The 11,891-nt window shown below is 51.8% G+C and overlaps 1 protein-coding gene across 3 annotated transcripts in view; it reads right to left on the minus strand.

The window, feature by feature from the left end:
• ASIC1 (acid sensing ion channel subunit 1) overlaps positions 1–11,891 on the minus strand; it is a 147,010-nt gene that overhangs the window by 8,081 nt on the left and 127,038 nt on the right. For all 3 annotated transcript variants that reach the window (XM_024214737.3, XM_024214736.3, XM_024214738.3), the window contains 3 exons: positions 4,197–4,347; positions 1,945–2,072; positions 404–554 (listed from right to left, as the gene is read on the minus strand). In XM_024214737.3, the coding sequence (XP_024070505.2) occupies positions 404–554; positions 1,945–2,072; positions 4,197–4,347 (430 nt within the window). The remainder of the gene's footprint in view (positions 1–403; positions 555–1,944; positions 2,073–4,196; positions 4,348–11,891) is intronic.

Genomic DNA, 11,891 nt, shown 5'->3' on the forward strand with positions numbered 1-11,891 from the left:
GGATACTGCGTTAGATGGGCCCATTGGTCTGATCTGGGGCAGGGAGGTACTGGGGGGATAGTGGGTTAGATGGGCCCATTGGTCTGATCTGGGGTGGCAGGGAGGCACTGGGGGGATACTGGCCTAGATGGGCCCATTGGTCTGATCTGGGTCAGGGAGGCATTGGGGGGATACTGGGCTAGATGGGTCCATTGGTCTGATCTGGGGTGGCAGGGAGGCATTGGGGGGATACTGCGTTAGATGGGCCCATTGGTCTGATCTGGGGCAGAGAGGCATTGGGGGGATACTGCATTAGATGGGCCCATTGGTCTGATCTGGAGTGGCAGGGAGATGCTCTGAGCTGCACAGGGAGTGTCCTACCCGGGGCTGGTTTGGGCCTGTCCCTGTCCCCATTTGGGCTCACCTCGCATGTGCACCATGCGGCAGTTGCAGTTCTCCACCAGGTAGCGGGTCTCACAGTCAATGCGACAGGCCGCGATGCTGTAGGTGTCGTAGAACTCAGATTCTCTGGTTATGGACTGGCAGTTACCCCAGGGCGGGGGAAGGTAGATCAGCTGGGGCAGAGCAGGGAGGAATGAGAACAGGTGCCCCATCCCTTCTCTCCCCAGGGAATGCTCCCAGAAGGCTCTTGTTGAGCACCAAGGTGGACCAGGCACCGATCAGGCCACCATAGGAGCAAGCTGAGAATTTCAGAGTATTGATTAACTAGGCCCCGCAAGCCCCTGTGTCAGGCTCACTTTTCCCCATTCTACTGATTTTAAAATGTCTAATTTTAGCTGTTTAACATCCTCCTGAGATATCAGTGGAATGGAAAGGGTGTTATCATCTGATATGATTATTTCATGTTTTTTCCCCAAATACAGAACAGAAACATTTACTGAACGCTTCTGCCTTTTCTGCATTATTATTGATAAGTCTACCATTTCCATCTAATAACAGACCAATACCATTGTTAGGATTCTTTTTGTTCCTAATATATTTTAAAAACTCCTTATATTCCTTAACTCTGCTGGCTACAGTTTTCTCCTTGTGTCCCTTTGCTTTCCTTATCAATTTTCTACAATTTCTAGCATCTGATTTGTATTAATATCAATTTCCCCTTTGTTATATATTATTTTTAATTTTTTCATAGCTGGCTTTTCTTCCCCTCTAAACCAGGTCTTTTTTTAATAATACAGCCTTCGTCCTCGAGTGTGGGATGGTGGCTTTTGGGGCATCTAGTGGAAGTGCTGTTAAACAATTCCCAATTATCCTTAATGCTTTTCTGATTAAATTCTTTCTCCCAGCTGATTTGGCTCATGATTGTTTGTTATAATTGTCAAGAAGTGCAATGACATAAGAATGGCCATACTGGGTCAGACCTATGGTCCATCTGGCCCAGAATCGTGTCTTCTGACAGTGGCCAATGCCAGAAGCTTCAGAGGGAACAAGGCAATAATCCAGTGATCCATCCCCTGTCATTCAGTCCCAGCATCTGGCAATCAGAGGCTTAGGGACACAAAGCATGGGGTTGCGTCCCTGACCATCCTGGATAATTGTCATTGATGGCTCTACCCTCCAGGAACTTATCTAATTCTTTTTTGAACCCAGTTATAGTTTTGACCTTCACAACATCCCATGGCAGCGAGTTCCACAGGCTGACTGTGTGTTGTGTGAAGAAGTACTTCCTTTTGTGTGTTTTAAACCTGCTGCCTATTAATTTCATTGGGTGACCCCGGTTCACGTGTTATGTGAAAGGATAAATAACACTTCCTTATTCACTTTCTCCACACCATTCAGGATTTTACAGACCTCGATCCTATCCCGCCCTAACCCTCCAGGCTCCTGGAATGCTGCATCCCTCCCTTCCCCCCGCTTAGTATTTCTTCTCTGTCTGTGTCAGGCAGAGGCAGCTCAGGGGCTGCCAGCACAGAGTGCCCAGCCCAGTGCTCTCCTGCCCCTCACCCGCTGCTCCTGGCAGGACACAAAGGTCTGGAATCCAGGCGCCACCCCAAAGCCCAGCTGGTCAATTAAGGGAGGTTCATCCTGGCTGTGAATCTGCACTTTGATCCCAGCTTCAAACGAGGTCTCATCTGCAACAACAAAAAAAGTGGGAGCTGAGTATCTGAGAGGGCTGGGGAACCCAGGCATCCTGGGGTGAGAACTCCCTGGAGCCCATTTCATATCGGCAGGATACACCTATTCTGCTCTCCCTCAGGGCATATGTTAACTTAGCTTCAGAGAGGTTGTCCTGTCTGTAATGGAGCCTGGTGCGGAATTAACCCTGTCCCTGCCAGTGTGAAGAGCCCTTTCAGGCCTGGACGAGTACAGAGCCATGGGACCGTCTCAGAGGGCACCAGAAGTTCCAAGGATGAGGGGTCCAACTCCGCACAGCTGTCACCTTGTTGCCATCTACAGCTGTGCAATGCAGACATGTGACACACACAGTGGTGTGAGTGAGGGGAGGGATCTCGTTTGGTCACATCTCGCAGTCGCTTTGCACAGGTGAGAATGGCGCCACCAGGTCAGGGTGAGCCAGGCCCTCTCTTATATCCCTGCACGGGTGAACAAAGTCAGGATTCCCCTTTTAACACTGAATATACCCTGAGTTCGCTCCACAGGCTTCAGTAGGGTTACTCCTGATTTACACCAGCGTGAGAGCAGAACTGGCCCATTCTTGGTGCCTTTCACACAGGGACCTCCAACTGCCTTGGAAACATTAACGAACAGAGACTCAGACCACCCTGGGAAGTGGGTATTATTCATCCCATTTTATAGATGGGGAAACACCACAGAGAGGGGGAGTGACTCACCCAAGATGATAGAGGTGAGAACAGAACCTAGGAGTCCTGACTCCCAATCTCCTGCTCTAGCCTCTAGAACACGCTGCCTCTCAGATCTGGGACACAACCCAGGCGTTCTGACACCTGGTCTAACACGTTCACTCTCATCCTACCTTCCCCAGCGGGTTTGGAAGCAACAGATGGCAGAGGCGGGTTTCTGTCTGGGCAAGTCCCTCCTGCCCAGCTGCCTGTGTAACTGTTCTGGAAGGATGCTGCGGTTGGGTGAATGTTTCACTGATGGGGAAGCCGGTCATGCCCATCGCCACATGCGTGTGGCCAGATCTGCTCAGGCCTGGGGCTGTTCTCAGACATACCTTCTCCTCCACCCAGCTTTGCAGTGTGTGTGTGTGTGTCTGTCTATCACCTACATGACAATCTCTCCAGTGTCTGTCTTGGGGAAGAATTCAGTGCCTGTTCCCTCTCCACTAGTCCACAGCCCCAACCCTGCTCTATATGCCCCTCCCTTCCCCACCTGCTCACTGCACCCCTCCCTTCCCCCCCCCCCATACAGGAAGTGTTGTTTCAGGCTAGGTGGGGGGTAGGGGCTGGGGCTCCTTAGGTTTATTGCATGTGCCACCCTCCCACCCGCATGCATTCCTTCCTTCCGTCTGCTTTCCCTCCCTCCTAGCCCCTCCGTTCCCATTCTCTTCTTCCCCACCACCCTCCCACTCCATGGCCCTGGGAGAGCAGCAGGGAAGTGGGTGGAACTATTTATAGACAAGTGCTGCTTAATTTAAACTGGCAGGCAGTTGCCATGGCAAATAATAGAGGTAAGAAAAAAGGAGGAGAAAAATAGATTGAAATGGGAGGACCTGAGAAGATGGGGGCCTAGGGGTAGGGTCATGGGGGTTGGGGCTGCTGGAGACAGGGCATGGCAAGGGCCCAGCTCCAGGGAGACAACGCATGGGCCTTTATGGGGCTATGGCTACCTCATGGGAACCGACTACAAGCAGCCCCAAGTGACTGCGCCTGTCCCTTCTCCAGGCCTGTCTGACCCTCCTCCCCAGGCCTTATTATTGCTACTGTGGTGGTGCTCAGCGGCTTCAGCTGGACACTGCTGTGCCAAGCTGGGCCCCACAAACCAGGCCCCCCCACACTATGAACAACAAGCCATGAAGAGCTGTCATGGAAATACAGCTTGTCAGGAGACAGAGACGGGGAGGCTTTGGCAGAGTGAGCTCTGGCTGAGAGGCAGGAGGTTGAATGGACAGGTATCAAGGCAGTGGTGATGGCCTGCCATCGGACTAGGGCAAAGTGCTCTGGGTGTGGAAGCAGAGGTGCCCATCGCCGCCTGGGGCAGGGAGGGAGTTGCAGACACAGCTGCTCCAGCCAGTGCTGCTGCTGCTGGAGGCCAAGGGACAGTGGTCCTGTTACCTGTCTCCCCCCAGACAGGCAGGTACTCGTCTTGCTGAATGTCCAGCATGATCTCCAGGCCATTGCCGGTGCCACCCTTCATGGTGATGCGCCGGGGCTTCCCATCCTGTCCGGAGTTGAATGTGTAACACTTGCCATAGCGTGTGAAGACCTGAGGGGGACAGAGATGGGAGGGGACAGTTAGACACAGAGCTGGCGGGCCCAGACCCTACCACCAGGCTGGGTGCTAAGCGGGGACCAAACCCATTGACTTGTGCCCAGCCAGTCAGTACATCAGGGAGTGACAAACACGGGGTGTCCCTGATTGGAGCTCAACACCCCCACCTCCTGCATGCTCACTTCCCATTGCAAGGTCACCAACCGGGGACACTGCCCCACCCCCATGCATACTCATCCCTCATTGCAGGGTCACCAGTTGGGGATATTCCCCCCATCACAGAGTCACCAACCTACCCCCCACATACCCCCCCCCATTGCAGGGTCACCAATCGGGTATACCTCCTGGATACTCACCCCATATCATGGGGTCACTGATTGGGGACTCCCCCACCCCCACTGCAGGGGCACCATTCAGGGTCCGTTGTAATAACTGGGGCCTGATAATTCTACTCCAATTGTGAGCTCAACTGGTCCCATCGCTAATATCCAACATTAATGGGAAAAGGGGCAAAAAGAGACAACAAACTGGATTAGTGCAAACCAAAAGGTCAACTGAGATTGCCCCAGGAGGGTGTTAAAAGCACATGTGCTAAACAAGAGATGTGTGGGACTGGAAATCAATGGACAAAATTGGTGTGTCAGAAATTAGGCTTAACTGGTGAACAAAGTAATGAGGGGATGGGCTATTCCACTCATTATTCCCTTTTGGGGGTCCTTAAAAAAAGTTTGTGGTGATTATCAAGCTGGCTGCCTTGCTGCAAGATGGGTGGACTGCAAGAGGGACCTTTACCATTATGGCTACCATCCTCACCATCTCCTAGGACCTCAACATCGACCATGACACTCTTGGGCCTTTGCCATCCTGACCCGATGATGTCCTGACCAGAGAAGGGGACCCAGATGGCAGCGCCACCTCCACCAGCTCTGGCTAACTCTCCACCCGGGCTGTGAGACTTTGGTTCCTGCTGGCACCCTTTCCCCGTGTCTGTTTGTTTTGTCAAAGCAGGGAAAGTCTGTAACTCAGAATTGGACAGCAGACCTAGCCCTTTCTTTCCCACCAAGGACTGTCCAACAAAATAAAAAGATTCTAACCAATATCTCTCTCTGAGAAAGGGACTGGATAGGTTTTGATTATGTTTGTTCTGCATAACCACTCAGTTGTGATTCCAAAAATACTTGTATCTCATTCTGATACCTTTTCTCTTGTGAACCCTGATACATTTTTTTCCAAATTTTGGCATGAATTTTCCAGTATGTTTGGCCATGGGACTAAGCAGGTTGAGGTCTCTACACTTAAAATCCTGGAAGCAGTGACGAGGGGCAGTCTCCAGGCTGAACTGTCTCGCTCGGCCCCTGAGCCCTATTAACTTCAGTGGGAATTCAGTGCCTCACAGTATCAGGCCTTTGTGGGTCAGCTTTTGTCCCAGTCACTTCAGCATCACAGTCCAGGGCATTCCCTGGGGACCCTGCCCCCATGTCCCTCATGGGGGGCTCCTGTGTCCCCTCTGCTCCCTCCTTGGTATGCATTTGCCATAACCCCTATTTATCTCCCCAGGGCTCCTCTCCTCTTCCCACCACCATTGCATTCATCTCTTCCTCAGCAGCTGGGCACTCCCCATCTCCCTTCATGTCACCTCCCAGGTGGGACTCTTTCACTCCTGGGACTCATGGCTTTCCTTCCCTGCCAGCCCAGTCCCCAGGGAGCAAGGGAGCAGAGACGAAGCCAGTACCATTCTTCAGCTAATATCACCAGGAGCTTCCAGAAGGGGCGGCAGAGCTCCCATCAAAACCGAGATGGGGAGCAAGAGGAGTGGCAATGTGTTGAGATCAATTCAAAGCTAAGGGGCTTCCAAGGAAGGAAGTTAATCAGGCATGGACAAGACCTGTGAGACCCCACAATGGTGCAGGACAGGCCCTGCTAGGTCCTTCTCCAGCCTTCATTGCCAATGTGCCAAGTGATGGGGCTCCCCCGTGGGAGACTAGCTGTGACTGGGGTGTCCCAGTAGGGGCCAGCTATGATCACTCAATTAGGGTGAACTGCAAAGAATGGGGGCAGACAATCCCCATAAAACTGGTGGATATTCCAATGCTTAGATTTACCAAGCCAGCTTCTTTATTACCTTACTGGTTACTCCAAAGTCCAAACAACACAGTTCCCTTAAAGTGATCCAGACTCAGGCCTCCACCCAGGTACCTAAGTCAAATATGATGATTCCTGAAAATCTTATTTCATCATATAAAATAAAAGTTTCTACCAATCCCAAGGGATTGGACACATTACCTCCCAGGTTACTGAATAATCCAGATTTTACCCAAATACACGCTACAGCCAATTCTTATTAACTAAACTAAAATTTATTAAAAAACAAAAGAGAGAGAGTATGGTTAAAAGATCAATATACATACAGACATGCGTTCAATTCCTAAGATTCAGATTCATAGTGATGGTGAGCTTTGTAGTTGCAAAGAGTTCTTTCAGAAATAGTTCATAGGTTATAGTCCAATGTCAATGCAGGGTGTTCCTGCTTAGGACTGGGATCTCAGACTTTATGGCCTAAGCTTCCCCTGAATGAAGCCTCAGGCAGAGCTGAGATGAACAGGATCAGGACCCAAGGATCTTTTATACAATTTCATGTCGTCTTTGACAAGTTGGGATTTCCTCCGGGAACAAAAGATAATTAGGATGACTTTGAAGGAGATCCATCACCAGTACTTAGCTATAGAATTAACATAAAACAATTTGCTTGTTCTTCCACCATTCACAGATTATTTGCTATACATTTCAAAGAGAGATGAATACAGAGATATCCCATGTTTACAGTTCATTTAAGTGCTAGGATGTTCTTTGATCTCTGAATTATCAGAATACAGCATAGACAGGGACTGTTGATTACACTGTTGACCCTACTCATACATATGTAAATACAAACAAACACAAACATTATCCCTCCACATGTCTTTTGAGGGTTGTTTATTTTGCAGGATGTTTAACCCTTTCTAGCCATGTGTCACAGTAGCCCTCCCTGATATTCCCCTCCCCCACTAGCCCAGCAACCCCTTTCTGCCAGTCTCTATCTTGCTATGCAGCCCGTGTCCATTTGCCCTCCCCCCCTCTAGGGCAGGTCCTCCATGTCTCGAGGTGGGATGGGGGCCGGGGGCTCAGCTTTGCCAGTCATAGAATTCAAGGATGGGAAAAGCCCCAGAGATCCAGCCGCATTAGACTCTAAGCAATATGTAATCGCAGCAATGGCCCTGGAACAAGCATGGAACAGACGAAATAACAAATCCACTGAAACCTGCTCAAACCCAGGCACTGCAGGCAGGACCCCTGTCCAGAGGGGACATGCCCCAGCCAGTTCTCAGTTACATTTGGCTTTTTAATGTTTCCTTTGCAGACACTTGGCTAATGGCCCCATTAGAGGTGTGGGCAGATAATGAATATAAAGAGGAACACAGGGAAGGAGACTGAGGCTCTCTCTCCAGTGGCTTTTATGGAAGGAATGAAAAGCAGTTTGCAAACATTTAGGAGTCTCACTGCCCTCCCTTCCTGCACAGAGCAGGGCACACCTCTCCCCATCGCTCAGAGGGGAAACAGGCTCAGGTAAGGGAGGGGACACTTCTAAAGTTACACAGAAAAGGAGGCAGAGCCAGGAATAGAATCACGTCTCCTAACCCATAGCCCCATCCAGAATTGGACCCCAGCCCCCTATGCTCTAACCATTAGACCCCAAACCCTCCAGCGGTTGGGATAGAAACAGGGGTCTGGGCTCCCAGTACCTCATGCTCTAACCACTATTCCCCATTCCCTTCCATCAATGCTGGACCACTACACCAACCTGCCCTTTCAGTGCTGGATCCCATGCTGTGAGCTGTGAGACTTTCCTTTGTTCTTCGTTCGTGTTCCTGAACTTCCTGGTGTTCATGGGCAACAAGAGCAGGTAGCGGATGTGGTTACACGACTAGGTGAGCAGCAGGGCCAATGAGGCTAGGAAAGCCAGCACCCAGCGCAGACATGACAACTGCCCCGAGAAGATGTACCATAGCCCATGATGGAAATTGGGTCTGGTCCAGGCAGATGGTGGGAAAGTCCTGCAGGGAGCCTCTGCCCCTGACAGCTGGAAGCATGCTATGTCCACCCCAGCCTGGCTCCCATACCCCCTGGGAGCCCCTCAGGGAAAGGAGAGAATGTGAAAAAGGCAGGAAGGTGGAGAGGAACCAGAGGCAATGTTTGGGGTTGGGAAAGTCCAAACCTGAAGCAGGATCTCCCCTCCTTTCCTCTCCTATGCCTGGCTTTGCCTTTCCTGTGCTTTGCCTTTCCAGCATCCCTTTTTCTGTGTTCCTGCCACTTGCTCTCTGCAGACGGCTCACTGCTTTGCTCCCAGGCAAAGTGCAGAAGGAGCCCCTGGAGCATGGGGTCTGCAGGCAGCTGTGTCTCCAGGGAACCCTGCTGTCATGTCACTCCCGCTACTCCAGAGCAAGCCCCTGTCTCCCTTTCTCTGGGAGAGGCAGAGACTTGGGATCCTGCCTGCAGCCTCCTTGGGCAGCAGCTTCCACCATGCTGGCTCGGGGTGCCACAGGCAGCAGAGATGCATCACAGCAAGTGACTGCAGCTCTCCTAGCTTCCCTACATCCACCTGGGAAGGCAGAGAGGGAGGGAGGGACTGGCGCGGCTCCTTGCCTCTGACCTGGGTAAGTGTGTGTGTGGGAGAAAGATGATGTCTCAGCGAGAGAGAGAGAGAAGCACACATGCACACAGACTCTGTATGATAGTGATACAGAGATAGACGGGGGCGCAGGGAGACAAGACCAAACAAAACCCTGCCCTGAGCAGAGCAGACTTGCTGCTCGCTTACTCCAGGGCTGCATCTGTGCCCTAAACAAAGCCAAGCAGCGATAGGGATCAGGGCACAGTAAGTGCAAGAGGCCCCGAGACAGGGCTCCCTGCCCTCTGCCCCATATCAATCTCCAGGAGATGCCCAACTTTCCCATAGCTTGAGTGGCCCTCACCTCCAGCCTCCCGGTGCCATGGTTGTCAGCGCTATGCCCCAGCTTTAGTGGCCTGCCTCATCAGGCCTATCCTGTTCATGAAGCGAGGTTTCCGCTGGCTCGCAGAGGCTCATAGGGAAGGGGGTTTGATGCATAGATGTCACAGACGGGGGTCCAGGTCGTAGTAGTCCAGACAATGAAGGACGAAGACTGCGCTCGCGATGGTGACAATGTCCTTGGGAAGATGGAAATGGCTTAGTCCATCGCTGTCTTGCCAGAGCTCTGCTGACCCATCTCTGTTCTCAGATTCCTTCCCAGGCTCTGTGAACGGCTCCAAGAGCTCTTCATATCTCCTGGCTTGGCGGTGGTGGGGCTGGCTTTTAGGACAGTGCTACCACCTGGTGAGCTCAGAGGGTACATGCAGTTTCTGCAGCCCAGGGATCCAGAGAGATGCTGAGGGCCCGATTGGTAGGCGAAGGACGGTTTTGTGCATACAACAGAACCAACCCCATTCCCTGTGAAGCTCAATTTCACCAGGACTTGCTCCCACAGTCTGGGAGTTGTATGTATGCAGGATTTCTACAAATACAGTGGCCAGGCAGGGCTCTCTGGGAGCCCAGCATGGGGCCAGCAACTCCAGGGAGGAAGGAGGGATCCTGTCTGCAGCCTCCTTGGGCAGCAACTTCCAGCCCCTGGCTCCGGGGTGCCTCATGAAGGAGGGATCATCATAGGGAGTTTAGCCTTCAGTCTCAGATGTGAGTCCCACACACACTGGCGGGGAGATTTGAACGCCACAGGAAACCCAGGGCTCTAAAAGGATCTGGGTATTGCTGAGGGCAACTCTGCTGAGACCTTTGCTCAGCGCATAGTTGGAGCCAGGAAAGCTCTAATCCCTGTTTCCAAATCCCCACCTCAATCCAGCACCCTTGCTCTAATCCCGGCTCCTCCAACACCCCCACCTCAATCCAGTGCCCCTGCTCTAATCCCTGCTCCCAGATGCCAGACTCTCCAGCAACCCCAGCACATACCATATCCGCAACTGGCACTTGCAGCCAAATTCCCCCTGCATTCCCTGGGATAACACCAGTCCCAAGTCCCTGCTTTCCTGGTCCCCCATCTCCAAAAGGGGCCACAAGGACCATGCTTCATAGGATCACACTAACACAGATGGAACACACAGGATGTTCTACCGCCATCTAGTGAACTCCCACTGTAACTTGCATCAAGTCACAGATGCCCCCTAAAACGTGTAAGTGCAGAGTGCCCCCTCTCCCTCCAGCTTCCAGACTGCGTAACTCTTAGGTTCGCCCACCGAGGACTGCCGGGAAAAGCTGCCCTCAAAACTCCCCTCCCTCATCCTCTTTGTCTCTGCCTGAATTCCTAGCGAGTGTTTCAGTGTCTGCCTCTCCCGGCCACGTCCGACCTTGCCCAGGAGGCTGAGCTATCGACCAGCCATCTCAAGTGTCTGCTTGGCCCATGGAAGGGGAGCGTTCGGGCACGTGCAGCGTGGCTAAATGGGAAGCAATTTGTGAAGAGGTGAACAGGGAGGCAAAGGCATTTAAAAACTATTCCAGATAACAAGGAGCAGGTTCATAGCCAGAACAGAGACATGTAGGGCCCTGGGAACAAAAGAGAAACCTCCACGGATGAGTAAATCCAAACCAAAGTCAAGCAGCTTGCCTCAGTGGCAATGGCTCTGGGTGCTGAGACCCCATGTCTCTGCTCACTGTCCCCACAAGACCTGCCACGCCCAGAATTTGCCTGGCTTTGAGAGTCTAAGATTTCACTGTTTAAAAACAACAACAATAAAAATGTTTCTAGCCTTTCTGGTTGGAAAGGAATCGATGCAGTGACATGTGCTGGAGCCTGCAAAGAGAACAGCAGCACTGAGAGGCGTGAGCGATCCCATTCAGCGCAATAGGTGGGTTAACTCTGAAACTTAATGATGTCTGCTGAAATGGCAGCATGGTTAACAATTTAATTGCTGGTAGATTTAGTAGCAACATTTAGCTAATGTGGTAATCACACAATTCCAAACTGCCCCACCCCAGTCTCCCTATGCCAAACCCCCCAACTGCCCCCTCCTTGGATCCCAAGACCTCTGGCTTCCCCATCCCGACAATGTCTGTGATGCAGTTACATGCAGCCAGTGCATGAGGAGAAGGGTAAAATTAATGGAAATTAACAGACACATAAATCCCCAAAGGGCTGTGCGGAGCCTGTTGCCCAGGGCAGGGGTGGGGCGTGCTGCCTGGGCTGTGGGAGGGTAGGGATTGCTGCACTGAGTGTGACATTTATGACCCTACAACCCTGAATCTCCCATCTTAGCCAGAGAAGCCAGGGCTCTGTGGTAGGATTTCGGACCCATGAACTGCCCAGCACATGGAGCCCTGGCTGCATCCCACAGCCCGACCAAGAAGTTGATTGTGGTTGTTTGCAGGGATAGAATCTTAGGATCTTCTTCTTTAAAAGCACAGACCTGGGCACCCGAGCTAAAGGGGACTCTCCAGTCACTGTTATTAACATAGGGACTATGAGACACAGCTGAGC

The sequence above is a fragment of the Terrapene carolina genome, unplaced genomic scaffold (assembly GCF_002925995.2).
Source record: "Terrapene carolina triunguis isolate 2854851 unplaced genomic scaffold, T_m_triunguis-2.0 Scaffold641, whole genome shotgun sequence".
NCBI lineage: Eukaryota > Metazoa > Chordata > Testudines > Emydidae > Terrapene > Terrapene triunguis.